The sequence below is a fragment of the Strigops habroptila genome, chromosome Z (assembly GCF_004027225.2).
Source record: "Strigops habroptila isolate Jane chromosome Z, bStrHab1.2.pri, whole genome shotgun sequence".
In the NCBI taxonomy this organism is placed as follows: Eukaryota; Metazoa; Chordata; class Aves; order Psittaciformes; family Psittacidae; genus Strigops; species Strigops habroptila.
Window position 1 is genome coordinate 8184140 of NC_044302.2, and position 13224 is coordinate 8197363.

The following is a 13224-nucleotide window of genomic DNA, read 5'->3' on the forward strand; positions in this document are numbered from 1 at the left end:
TGGGGTCCCCTGCCTAATGCCAACTCAAATTTGGACACATGTCATTTATAGTCATGCAAAGCAGTGTCACATTTTTTCTTCTTTGATCATACTCAGAAACGATAAATCCCTAGGGTGAAATCTTAACTCCACAGAAATCAAGAGCAAAACTCCCTTCAGTGGTGCTAGGTTTATGGCGAAAGTTGTCTTTTTCATTCTTAAACAAGTCTTGTAATTGCTAGAGAACTGCATTCATTTCCCTCCCCTCGCAGCAAGGAAAATGTCAGTCTTCACAGCCAGATAGTCTACTGAAAATAGTCAAATCTGTCCATTCAGGGTGTTGAGGGCTGATAATAACATTACAGCCCAACAATTTTACATTTTTCTCCTATTACCTGCAATGCACACCATGTTTTATGTGTTCTGCTCCACTGGGACCATTGTAAACCTGCAGCCAGCTATTTCATTGAGATATACTCAGTGGGAGGTGACAGGTGCACTGTTACAAAAAGATCTTGAAACTTTATCATAATCTATTCAACAAGGTGATAATGTAAAGCCCACTGGGAAATAGACAGAGGTGGAGGAAAAATTCCACACCTGGGACCTTATTTAATGTCTAAAGACAGGAAATGGTTTAGAAGGGAAACTATCTCAGATCTGCCTAATCCACTGCCCCACACTGGTTACCACAAAACCCCTGGAGAAGGAGAAAGGTAGAGGAGATGACCTCCAGCTCACCTCGGCTCCCGGAGTGCTCTGCGCTCTGGGATGGTGACACCTTAAACTGACACAGCTACTGTTTATTCTCATGGTGAGACCCTGGGACAAGGGAGATTTTGAGTGAAATTGGACTGTAACACATACTAGAAACCCTTCTGGCACAACAAGGAGGTGATCAGGTGAGGGACACTTCTCTGAGTGCAGCCAAAAACATCAGGAATAAGTTCTGTATTGGCTTCCAGTCTGGATCAGCCCCACTCACTTCAGTACTTCAGATTCCTTTCAGATTATTTAGATCTTTAATCCTTCAGCTTTCCGTAGAAGTGTAACCCAACAGCGTACAGGGGATTAGTAAAGACCAGAACCAGGTGCTGCACTTGGCTCCTTTCACACGTGTAAGCCACTGTGTAAAAGTCAGCTCCGTGATGGACAGGAGTGTTCGATTTTCAGTAACTGGTCGCAGCTGTGTTTTCTTCCCAGACAACCTAATCCTCGTTTGATTTGTTTGCTTGTTTGTCTGTCTGTTTGTTTGGGTTGACTCTGCTCCTCTCCCAGCATCACCACAAGAACTCCGCTGCTTCTGATGGAGCCCCGAGTCTCGGCCCCTCCTTTCACGCCGGCGAGGCTCCCCCGGTCCCGTGCGGGTCGCCGCAGGTGTGTGCCAGCTCCAGCGCTGCGCTGTCCCGGCCCCGCTGCTTCCCCCGCCCCCAGGGGGCCGCAGGCCGCCCCCCGGCCCAGGTGCCTCCCCGCCCGAGTCCCGGCCCCGGCCCTGCCCCGCCGCCTCCCCATTGGTCCCGCCTGCTCCGCTCCGCTCCGCGTCGCCCCCCGGGCGGCGGTCGCGCCGAGACGCGGCGCCGGAGGCAGCGCTGCCCCGCGGCGGCGGCGGCTTAAAGCGTGCGCGGCGGCGGTGGCGAGGCGCGCTCACCCGCACCGCACCGGGCGCCGCTCCATGGGCTCCGCCGCCGCGCACGGCGGGGACGCGGCGCTGCGGGCCGGCCGCCGGAGCTGCTGCGGGACAGAGCCCAGGTGACAATGCGGGGGATCCGGGCTCGCCCGCAGCACGCTTCGGGGAGCAGGTAGCACACCAGGTGCGCGGCGGAACATGGACTGTCTCCTGCTTGTCGGCTGGACTTTACCTGTTGCGATTCTCAGCGGCAGCTCCATGCGATTCCTGGCTCTCCCGTGGCTCGGAAGCGCTGTAAAGGCAGGTCGAGAACACTTTCTTTTGCAGTCGCATGGTGTACTTTCAGACCAGGTTACTGCACTGTTTCTGGTGCCTTGTCTTTCTGCCTTCCCTTGTCAAGTAAATCTCGCCCAATACTCCTTTTTTTGCTCTTTTTCTTTTTTCTCTTTCAGACCCTTCAGCTGTGCTGCCTCTGTTGCATGTCTCATGCAGCAACTTTAACCAGTGACAGCATCACTGAATTGAATCATGGTTTGTATTGCTCTTTCTGTGTATACGAACATTTGCATGGATGCGGTTTTTTTTTTTTGATGGACTGAGCATTTAAAGGGAAGAAGCCCCAGTGTTCAGGGAACATGGAGCGCAAGCAAGTTAGCTGCTGTAAAATAGCTAATCATGGGCAGAGATTAAGTTGTTAAACCCCGTGTGCAAAAGCTAAAAGGAACAATATGTAACAGCAAAGCAAATGAATGAGATGGTAAATACATCCCTATTTATATATGTGATTAGAAAAATGAATGCATATGTAGCCACAACAACAAAACCTCGGGTGTCTGTTACAGAAGCAATGAGACAGAAGTAATGAAAAGGTTTGGGTGGGAGAGCAGAAGAAGCCCTGCAGCGCAGGCTAAGGGAAAACAAACATGGGAGGACGGACTTGTGTGAGCAAGAGCTCAGCAGCTGTTTGTTCCTGGGTTGCAGAGACTAACACTTAGATGCTGATGACTTTGGGAAGTTTGAAGTGCAATATATGCTTTTTATTGGGTGCGAGTGGAAACAAAGTACAATAGAGAACCACACCAGGGTGCAGAAAGGAAAACCCTCCTGCACCCTATCGTCTGCTCGCTGGGGGATTCCCTCTCCAGCAGCTGCTTGCATTTTTTGGCAGCCTGCTTAGCATCCTCAACTCCTGCCGCTGATTAACACCACTTGAGGAAAGTGAAAGCTTTTGATGTATTGTTTCCACTGTCTAAGGAAAAACAACCTATCACTGGTTATGTTGTCGGCTTAATGTGTCAAATAATATCTATTCAGGCAAAGAGATTGATAGTTTTTGCAACATCTGTTACAACACAAGAAGCAGGGTTTTGTGTTTTGGTTTTTTTTTTTTAACCATTTTAATTTAGGAAGAGAAAAGAATTGTTTTATAGTCAGATGCATAGGCATCCTTAAGTATTCACAGAGAAGTGTAGCTCAAAACTGCAGTGGGGTTGGGAAACAGATTATTCAGCATAATTACTCATACAACCAGGAGTAGGTGCAAAGGTCCTAGTTCAGCCAACGGCTAAAATTCAGACCCAGCTTCCAGGATTCAAGTAATCCCTGTATATGGCTAGATTGACAGCAGTGGTAATGTACTTCAAGCTAGGCACCTGCTTATACAGCTACCTGAATCATGGCCTCTATTTTTTTTTTTTTTTTTTTTTCCTTTCTTAGGTGGTTGTGATTATATCTTGGCCTTCTCCTCACAAAGAGTTTTGTAGTTTTTCACATATTTTATCCAAAACAGTAAACTTCTTTGACGTGCAATTAGCAATGGCTGGATAAAGGTTATTAAGTAGGATGTAATCTCTTTCTGCTGAAGGTCAGTTACAATTTGAAACCCAGTCTAATCAAGTCACTACAAAGAGATGACGTCTCGCTCAGTTAAGGCATTAATAAATTAATCCTTTAATCCATTTGAATAAGTGGTACAGTTCTACAAAGTCTCAGTCATAGTTACCCCTACAGTCATATAATGTTTGCTGCCTTCTTAGGGAAGGGAAAAAACCTCTCAAACACGAGTGGCCTTCACATTCGACAGCAATTAATACAGGGAGAGGGGAAAACCTACAGATCTGCTGGTGATGACAAATGTCTTCAGAAGAGTGATTGTGGGAATGTTCACAGCTATGCTAGTTAGTCTGTACTTCTCAGTGGGGCAGAAAAGAAACAAACACAGTTTGAGAGCCTGTGTGGGTTACGGACGTGCATTTCTGCAGGCAAGGCTATACACATGTTGCCTGCAGAGCTTTCAGGCCATTCCGAGAATGAGGGAACTCTTCCTGCTATAGTGAAAGTCTGATGCTTACCATGTTAGAAGGATGCCTTATTTGTTGGATAAAAAAAGCTGATAGCTAACTTTTTATCATTACAGATTATGTATTTGTGACGCCTGTCAAAGTGGATTCCAGTGGATCGTACATTTCACATGATGTTTTGCACAGTACTAGGAGAAAGAGATCAACTCAGAGTTCCAAGAGTTCCTTGCACTACAAATTTTCAGCATTTGGACAGGAACTTCACTTAGAACTTAAACCTTCAACCATTTTAAGCAACAGTTTTATTGTCCAGGTACTCGGGAAAGATGGAGTCTCAAATTCTCAGGAACATGAAATTGAGCAGTGTTTTTACCAGGGATTTATAAGGAACGATAGCACCTCCTCGGTAGCAATATCTACGTGTGTAGGCTTGGTAAGTGTTTCTTTAAAACAAATTAGCGTTAAAAGTATTTTCATATGTGGAATAGTAGCTGAAGGTGATTCATATAATATTCGGGATACCATACACCATCTGATTGTCCTGATACCACTAATTGCTATTACATTTAACAGAAGAGGTTTCATTACAGCCAATGAACTGCATCACACCCTTTGTGTTTTTTTTGATTAGTCTTTTGGGGTAAAAAGCACAGAAGACTGGCTGGTAGTCTTAGTAATTATACCATAGCAATTTTTATTTGTTATAGTTTGTGATAGTTGATATGTTTTTTCTTGCTTTTAAGTAAATGCCATTCTGAACTAATATGAATAAATAAAAAAGAAATCAATCTGTAAGCTTGTAGAAAAGTTATACCTAGGTTTGTCAACTGCCTTAAGGAAGGGTGAATTCTCTAGCTCAGCAGCAGTTAGGAACCAGTTTCCCTTCACTTCTTTTGACAACTCCAGCCTTATTTGGGATTATAAATTTGAATTGGTTGATCTCTTATGAATGCGTTAAATATTATCATTGCTTATTTTCCATTTATAGCTGTCATCCAAATTCATGGAAAGTTATTACTCAGAAATGATTTTTTTAAAACACATTTGACAGTGCTCATTGCCTTCAGAGAAGTCTTTACTGATGTAATTCAGAAGAATCATCTACAAAATTAATAGTTATTGTTGTTCTTAGGCTTAAGCCCTTGTACTTGCAAACAGTCTCCTATGGATGTAGATTAAAGCAATGACATTTGAGTATAAGGTGTATGAAACTACCTGTGTGCTTTGTGGTTGACTAAGGTCCAGAAGATATGTTGGGCCACCCTCTAGAAGCCTGTTTTGCAAAGGTACTTGTTCATAAGGGCTATTAAACTGTGTGACCAGACCAAAAAAAGACCACTTGAGACACCCAGTATTTCCTTTGAAACAGTAATCAGTGACTTGAAGACTGTTGGTTAGGAAGAGCTGTTGAATACTGATAAGTGGTTGAAGTAGTCTGAATTATATTTTGAATGCTCTACTTTCTTTTTTTTTTTTTTTTTCCTCAGCAAGTTAGAGGAATTAGTATGTTTATAGTCCATTTGAACAGTTGCAAATGTGACTTTGGAGCAGGTGCCAGGTACTGGAATGAAGATCTCTTTTGTTTTCTAAGTTGTGTTTGTGTTAATATCAGATGTGATTAGCTGTTCCTGTGGAAGCTTCATTTTCACAGCTGCTAGCTTTTACCATATTTATTCAGGAAAAAAACCTGTTCTCACTTAGTGTTTGTCTTTTCCTCTAAAAGAAGTGCTCTACCTGCACACAACAGTTAAACTTTGGGCGATCTCCCCTGTTTGGTCACGTTTTGTTTTTTAACATGCTTTATGAGCTAAGTGAAGTTGGGCTTGTCAAATCTTGTCTGGAGAAGGAAGGTTCAAGTCTGCCTCAGGTCACAAAGAAACAGAATGTGGTGATCTTAACTGAGGCTGAAATCGATCTTTTACCACTGTCTCGACATGGAGATTGTTATGACTGGTAAAATTCACTTAGAAAAGATCCAGAAACTGATCAAAAGAGAATAAATATTGTGGCATGAACAAATTTATTATGGCGGTACCTAGATTTTTCCAGTACCTAGATTATCACCAATTAGAATCTTTAATCAGTTCCAAGGTTCAATAGATTTCACTTTAAATTGTTACCTGAAACAGGTAAGTGAAGTAAACCTTTACTTATAATAATCTCCTGCAGCGTAGGTATCACAAAGTGTAATTTTTTTTTTCCTCTCCCTATCCATTTATTAAATAATTTCAGTGCACCTAATGAATCCCAGGGAAGTTATCAACAGGATTCTTAGTCTTTCAGCAGTCTTTCAGACTGCTTTCTTAAAAATGTGTCGTCAGCTGCCTGTAAAGACAACCACGTCACTTTTCACTGTGATCCAAATTCAGTAATCATATGTTAAGTCTGGACGCTGTGCTCTGATCAAGAGAACCTTGTGAATAGCTTCTATATCCTCTTTGCACCAACTACTTTTGTCACTTGGTTGCCCTTCTTTCCTATTTGCTTTGTTCACTGCAATTAAACCAAAAGTGGTGTTTCTTCTATATGGTTGGTAGCACTAATCTTTCCATTGTTCCTTTCATTAGCAATAGCTTCCCTACAATAAAACTGCAGTGACCCATTCTTTCAAGCCTGGAACAACACAATGTGGTTTGGAAGCAATTGCATTTCAATAGACTACAGGGACTCTTTGATCTAATTTTTTGGATGACCTAGAGTATTCAGTCATTCAGCTGTCTGTTATCTGCCATTGCCTGCAGAGTAGACTTTCAAGAGAGTCTATATGAAATGGTTTGTTAGGCAAGATGACCTTAACTTAACACTGGAAAGGAGCAAGAATTTGTTGGTTTGGTACAGATCTATTAAGAGATGTGTGTATCTTACTTGTGTTTTAATAGCTTAGTTGACAGTAAGGCTCCACAGTTTTATGCTGGTTTGTTGATTTGAGACCAAATGTTTCCATCAGTCAACACAATTTTCCTGATGTGTGAGAAGACAAAACTGGATCTATGCTCTTTATCTGAATAAATGCTCTAATATATGAAGTTAGCATTTTAGGAGAATGTGTACAAGTTTAGTGAGAGTACTGTCTCTTGTTTCTCCATCATCAAAGTGTTGAGGTGCTTTGATTTTTCAATGGAATATTTTCTTTCTTCTGCCCTTTCCTGCTTCCTTTATTTGCTGGAACAAATCTGTTATTCAGCAAGAAAACCGTGATTATATTTTTTAAATTAAAGTATCTTGTATGCAAGAAATCTTTCAGTCTTCCTAAGTGTCTGTTTCACCATCAGACATTGAGTGGCAGCATCATATTTAGCGATAAGAGTATGACAGATGTATTAAAATCCAGGTTTACACTGTACATGGTACAGATTTACTCAGTCATTTTATCAAAGCTGCTCAGAAGATGGATGTGCTTCATCCACCTTCAGCAAAATGTGTTCTGGGCTGTCTGTGGAGAATATGATACATTGCCTCCAAAGAAATTGTGATAATTTTGTTCATTTTCATATATTTTGTTAATACATTCTCACTTTCAGCAGTGTATTTTGGTTTTTTTTTAACTCTTAAAGCTTCGGGTTAATGAGTTCACTTATATTAGTAAATACAATTCGAGTTTCCCCTCTCTGGCATCGTTTTAATGTGGCCCAACCAGAAACTAATGCAAAATTTTTCTCTCCACTGATATTCATTATTACTTGTAATAAAACTCCTACATTACTCCAGCGTGACTTCTTGGAGCTTCCTTCAATGCCTTCAGCAGTCCCAGTTGATATATCCAGACCACTGGTTTGTCTTGCTACTTCATCCTTGGTTTACATTCTCCAGTTCAAGCTGTTCATTCTTCCCAGATTCATTTTTTTTTCCAAACTCCTGGCTTGAGCTAATTCTTACTTAATTCTAATTATATTATTTTATTACTATTATTTAGTAATATAGTGTTTCTTATAATTGCCTTTAGCAGTCTGATCTAATTGGGAAGCAGACTATGCCAAATCCACAGAATACGGGAGAGTGGGGGGGGTTCAGCTTTGCAGAAGGAGATGTTGCTGGCCACTGTTAGAATAAGAAATTGTTTTTAGGACTTACTCAGTGTGGCTGTTACCTGTATTCCTACCTCATTCCTCTTGCCCCCTTGCCCATTCTCATCCCCAAGTTGTGCCATCTCATCTGCATTGAAACCAGATATTTATTGTTGGTTCACTATCTTTAACTCGCCTTTCATGATGATGTTGTCTCTGAAAGACTTAGTACTGTCTTAGTCTCAGTATAAACTGTGTGATTGTCTCTTTGCATGGTAGTTTTTGTCTCCTATCTCATTATGTTGGGTCTACGTATACATAATCGCTTGTATAAAGTGAACTGTTTGCAGTCACACAGTAAATCAGACCCCCAGAGTTGTCAGTAGTCCATTTGTGTTCTAGAGACATTCTTGAAAGTAATTTATAACTGTGCATTTAGGAGCGAGAAGTCATGTTTCCCTTGTGAACAAGAACTCTCTTACAAAGTCAAATAAATTTACACTATAGTCCAATACACAACATAGAAAATAGAGAACATAATGAGTAGTTTATTATATAGTATTTGTGGGGATGTTGCTGCTGTTTGGTGGAGGGGACAGGTGAGGGTATATAGCAATATATAGCAAGCACAAAATGTATGCCCAGAGGAAACATAAAGGAACAACATAAAGGAACTCTCCTACCGTTACATTGCAGAGTAAACACGCATTTGTATTCTGAGTCAGAGGGAAAATCACTATAGCTCAGGTCCTTTAAAACTGTATGAAACACAGGTTTATTGCACAGGCCAAATTCAACCCTTAGTAAGTGCACTGGCCTGGAGGCTTGAGAGGCTGCACCTGGTTACACGAGGTGAATGTGGGCCATTCTCTCCCTTTTACTTCTGTACCTCAGTTAGAACAGTGGAGTCAGCTTCATGCACTAGCTGGTGCCCTCCTTTGTTTTTGTTAAGATGTGATTGAGTCTTTCATTATAAAGGGCCTCTTTCTCTTGTCTCAAGTTCTGTTACGTTTGTTAGTGTCTAGTCAAGGGAAGAGAAAGAGGAGGGAAGGATGCATCATGTTACACTAGCTGAGCTGTCAGAAGAGTCTACGACTGGAGAAGGGGTTAGATGTAGTACTGAGAGATAAATAGGAGATGTATTAATTCAGTGGAAGTTGTGTGTGCATGTCTGAGGGCAGGACTTTGCTCAAAGTATCAAAGAAGCCACAAAATTAAAGCTGCTTAACACAGTCTGGCCACCTAAGAGGCAGGCAGGCAAGGCAACTCATATACCCGTTCTTTGTAGTTGTTTAATTGCACCCTGTATTAGCATTATTTAATTTCATGGAAACAACAGCCTCTTATTCCACTGTAAGTCTAATTAAATATGTTGAGACAAATCCGAAGGTTCTTCTGCAGACAAACTCCCATCAAAACCAGTGAGCCAGACTGCTGATAAAAGGACAAAATAATTGCCACTCACACTGAGGTTCCTGTAGAAACCTACAGCTGTAAAAATAGGACAAAATTTCACCCTCTGGGACCTTGAAGAGAAATTAAGTACAGAACTGGTGATTTGACTCACTCTCAAAACTATTTTTAGTCGACCCAGAAGCCAATATACAAATCCTACATTTTCTGCCATTATACCAGCACAACATGAACAGCATCTGGCATGTGAGTTCTTGACTTTCTTTATATTACTACACCATTATATCTCCATCCTTTATAAAATAGAGTTGTGTTTTACAGGATCATAATTTTGTTCACTGGACATTTTGCCATTATTCATTCTCTAATATGGTAAATATGAAAATAAGAAAAAGCTTTACAGGAAAAGGAGGTGACAGTGGGAAAAAGACATATTCTCAAAGATACTTTAAATTATACTGTACAAATAAAAGACACTGTTTCTGATCTCAGGATTAGTTTGACTGCTGATGAATTGTGTGATTAGATCGTTGATTGTCCTTCTCCATATCTGTCTGATAAGCTTTCTGCTTAAGACAGTGATATTCGAGGCATTTTGACCTTACTAATTCCTGATGGGTAAGAAATGGAATTAAAAAGAATTAATGATGGAGAAATAGTCTGCTTCTGCTAGACAGGAAAACTAATAGCAGTTTCATCTCTTCCATGTTTTATATAAAAAAAACACCCCTGGAAGCCTGGACGTACAGAGAGGAAATGCTGTGTCACTGAGAGCACTTTGGCTCCATCAGCCTGAACACAGTGGGCTGTTGAGCAGAACAGCTCACAGAAGCGCCCATAGGAGCTGGTGTTCTCAGTAATTTTTGCCTGCTCCTTTATTGCTGACAATAAGAACATGGAAATTATTCATTGGTGTATTTCAGACCGAACTTCAGGCTGTTGCGAGCACTGCTACTTGCACCCATAAAGCAAGTCCAGAAACAGGGAGCCATCCATTTGTACATAGATAGGCAGTTCATCCTGGTCTTTCTTGTTAAGCCTAGTTGTATCAGAACTTCTAAAGGAATTAGTAGACTCTGTCTACACTTGAAACATCAGTATTTTTCTTGTTGTAGCAAAGTCTTTCCACAGAATTTAGTTCCCACACTTTCCCTAGTCCATTAGAGTGAAGCTTATAGTCAAATGCCCTCATAAGGGTCAGAAGAGGACGACCTGTCTGCACAGACTTGACCTCTTCATAACAGGATGTCTTTGATGTAAATGGGGATTTTTATTTTAAGCGCCACTATTTTCATTTGGACCATCTCTGCTGCTAAGATGCAACATATTATCTTCTGCACAGCTGTGATCTGCTGAACATCTAAAATATGTCTCTCTTTAGAGGCTGATTCTAATAACTAATAGCAGCTTTCAGTTACTAATAATTAACCTAAACAAGGTTTTATTTCTGTCTTTTTCCCCTTCTTCTCCACTTCAGAAGTGTTTGAGGAACATACCAGGTTTGCAGATCTGGAGTGTAAGGGCTTTTGTTTACCCAAAACACAATGACGGTCTGTGAAACTGTAGTTCAAGTCCAACTCAAGCAGACCACTCCTGACCTGCAGCAGTAGAGCGGAAAGTACAGGAGTATCTTGGTTGTGCCCTGGCCCTGCCACGCAATCCACTTGATCTGAGCAAACAATGGGATCAAAACTGTTCTTAAACATTTTGTTTCTTTTCCTCACAAGCTTACTCCCTCCTTAGCCTCTCTGCACAACCTGGGCCCTGACGATGGTGACAGCTTTGTGATTTGCATACTTGTACTCAGTTGGGATCTTGACTTCGATTCAATCTAGGCTCCCAGTTATGACTAGTCTGGGTGGTCGCTGGGAGTTTGTTACCAGCTCCATAGGTCTCCTGGTCATTTTGGCCCGTACAGTTTTTGCTTGTCACAGTTGTGTATGACTCTACAAGATATTTAAGGTAATGTTTTCTAATTTTCAACTTTTTAGGGAAAGGTTTGTGTTTCTGATGCATGGCGTGTCCCATTCTCTTTGAAAGAGACAGTAGATTGATCTCTGGGACTGATGTCCAGTACTGCAAACAGTGAGAGAAGGATGGAGGTCTAAATACTGTTGTCAGTGTCCGTGATCTTGAAATTTGCAGTGCATGGATGGGGGCAAGGTAAAAGCTGGGGCCATGCTAGACAAAGGCATCAGAGCTGTGATGCCAATTCTTTATCGGTCAGTTCTTTAAGACAATTTTAGAGATATTTGCATTTGATTTCATTCTGTCCTGGGCATGAGTAATGTTGACTTAACACACATATAGAGCTCTAGGGATTTTCTAGAAAATAGCATTTTTTTTCTGTTTGGAAGTTGCAGTGTCCAGTGATAAGTGACAGCAACCCCACTAAAGTCAGCAGCCTTTTTGGGCATCAGAAGTGTTCCCTGATGCCCAAAACTGACCCGCCAGACTTGACTCCTGACCGCATACTGAAGTTGTTACATCTGTGTACCTCACTTTGTAATGGTCTTCTCTCAGTGAGCTGGCAGGAGAGGGGTTAAACTTAGTTGTCTCTGTAGCGAGAGCTAGCAGTGGACCTACAGTGGGTTTTATCAGCTGCAACTCAGACTTTAGTATCTTTTTTCTAAAAATCACTCGTTTTGTATTAGGAAGGCTCTGACTAGCCCTTAAATGGTATCTGCATTGAACTTTAATGGATAATTACATTACAAACAAGGTTTTCCTCTGTCTTTTTGATCATGTCACTGGGAGCAGAAATGTTGGTTCTTTCTTGCCTTTTCTTATCCCGTTTTAATCCCAATTCTGTTGCTGCAGGTCTACCATAAATTACAGTATGCTAAAGGAATTTCCTATTGATTTGCTCTGACAGTGATTTGACCAGCTATGTGAATAGCTGATGGAAGCAGAACTTATCTTTGGTTCAGACAGTAAAGCATTGACTAAAGCTTTGAGGTAAACATTTACAGAAGAAACCTGGAATCGTAATGCCTTGCAGCTCAGCACAATTTACAAACATGTATTAATTAAGCTTCAGTGCTGGCTTTACTGTGTGTTAGATGAGAACAGCATCCTGGCTCATAATAGGTTGACATCAGTAACCTTTTATTGTTTATCGTGCTCGGAAGTCACTAAGAATGAGGGTGAAGAAATGTCAAATAATCAGGTCACACGCAAGTGAATGAGTCTTGATGGTTGAAGCTCAGTACCGTGGGAACCATTATTGTCCAGCGTAATTTCTGGAACATGCAAGTTAATTTCGTTTTTTACAGTGTGAGTTCATAAGCTAGGGAAATCTATAAACAAGTTGTACAGTCAGATGAAAATCCTTTTCCTCAATCTCATATGTGGCTGCCCAACTAGTTCGTGCCAAAAAATAGTAAAAGAAAAAGGTTTGAAGACAAAGATAATAGGTCTTGAGGTTATTCTTACGGGAATAACAAGGCCCAGCACAAACCTGCGTAATAGTAGAGGAAGCTGAGGCAATAATGTGATATTTACTTGCACAGACAATGGGGTGTTGCCTTTTCACTCTCCTGTGGCATTAGCATTTCTAGCTGCCCCACTATGTACACAACACACTCATGGCTTTATTCTTGAGGACTGGATTCTTGCTGTTCACAGTGGGATCACTTGAATGCTTGTGCCTGCCTGCCTAATATATGTTAATTGAAGGACTTTTGTGTCTCAACATCTTTATTAATATTAATGGCATGAGATTTTTAATGGACCTATACAAAATATGCTTGACCTAGCTTGAGCCCTCACTTTTGTTTTTATACTCTGCAGCACAGTGTGGCTTCCAACTAATTTAAGAACGTAATATTATATTCTGTGGTAGAGTACACAAACTAATGAAATATGGATTACTCTTCAAATCTGCAGTTTCTTTGCCATG

The 13224-nt window shown here is 41.2% G+C and overlaps 1 protein-coding gene across 3 annotated transcripts in view; it reads left to right on the forward strand.

Annotated features, from left to right (window-relative positions):
* The first annotated feature begins 1733 nt into the window (after positions 1-1733).
* ADAMTS18 (ADAM metallopeptidase with thrombospondin type 1 motif 18) overlaps positions 1734-13224 on the forward strand; it is a 75604-nt gene continuing 64113 nt past the window's right edge. For 2 of the 3 annotated variants that reach the window (XM_030470256.1, XM_030470257.1), the window contains exons 1-3: positions 1734-1910; positions 2059-2137; positions 4023-4339. In XM_030470256.1, coding sequence (XP_030326116.1) covers positions 2086-2137; positions 4023-4339 — 369 coding nt within the window. In that variant the 5' untranslated portion in view covers positions 1734-1910; positions 2059-2085. The remainder of the gene's footprint in view (positions 1911-2058; positions 2138-4022; positions 4340-13224) is intronic. The other variant, XM_030470259.1, reaches the window with a different exon arrangement.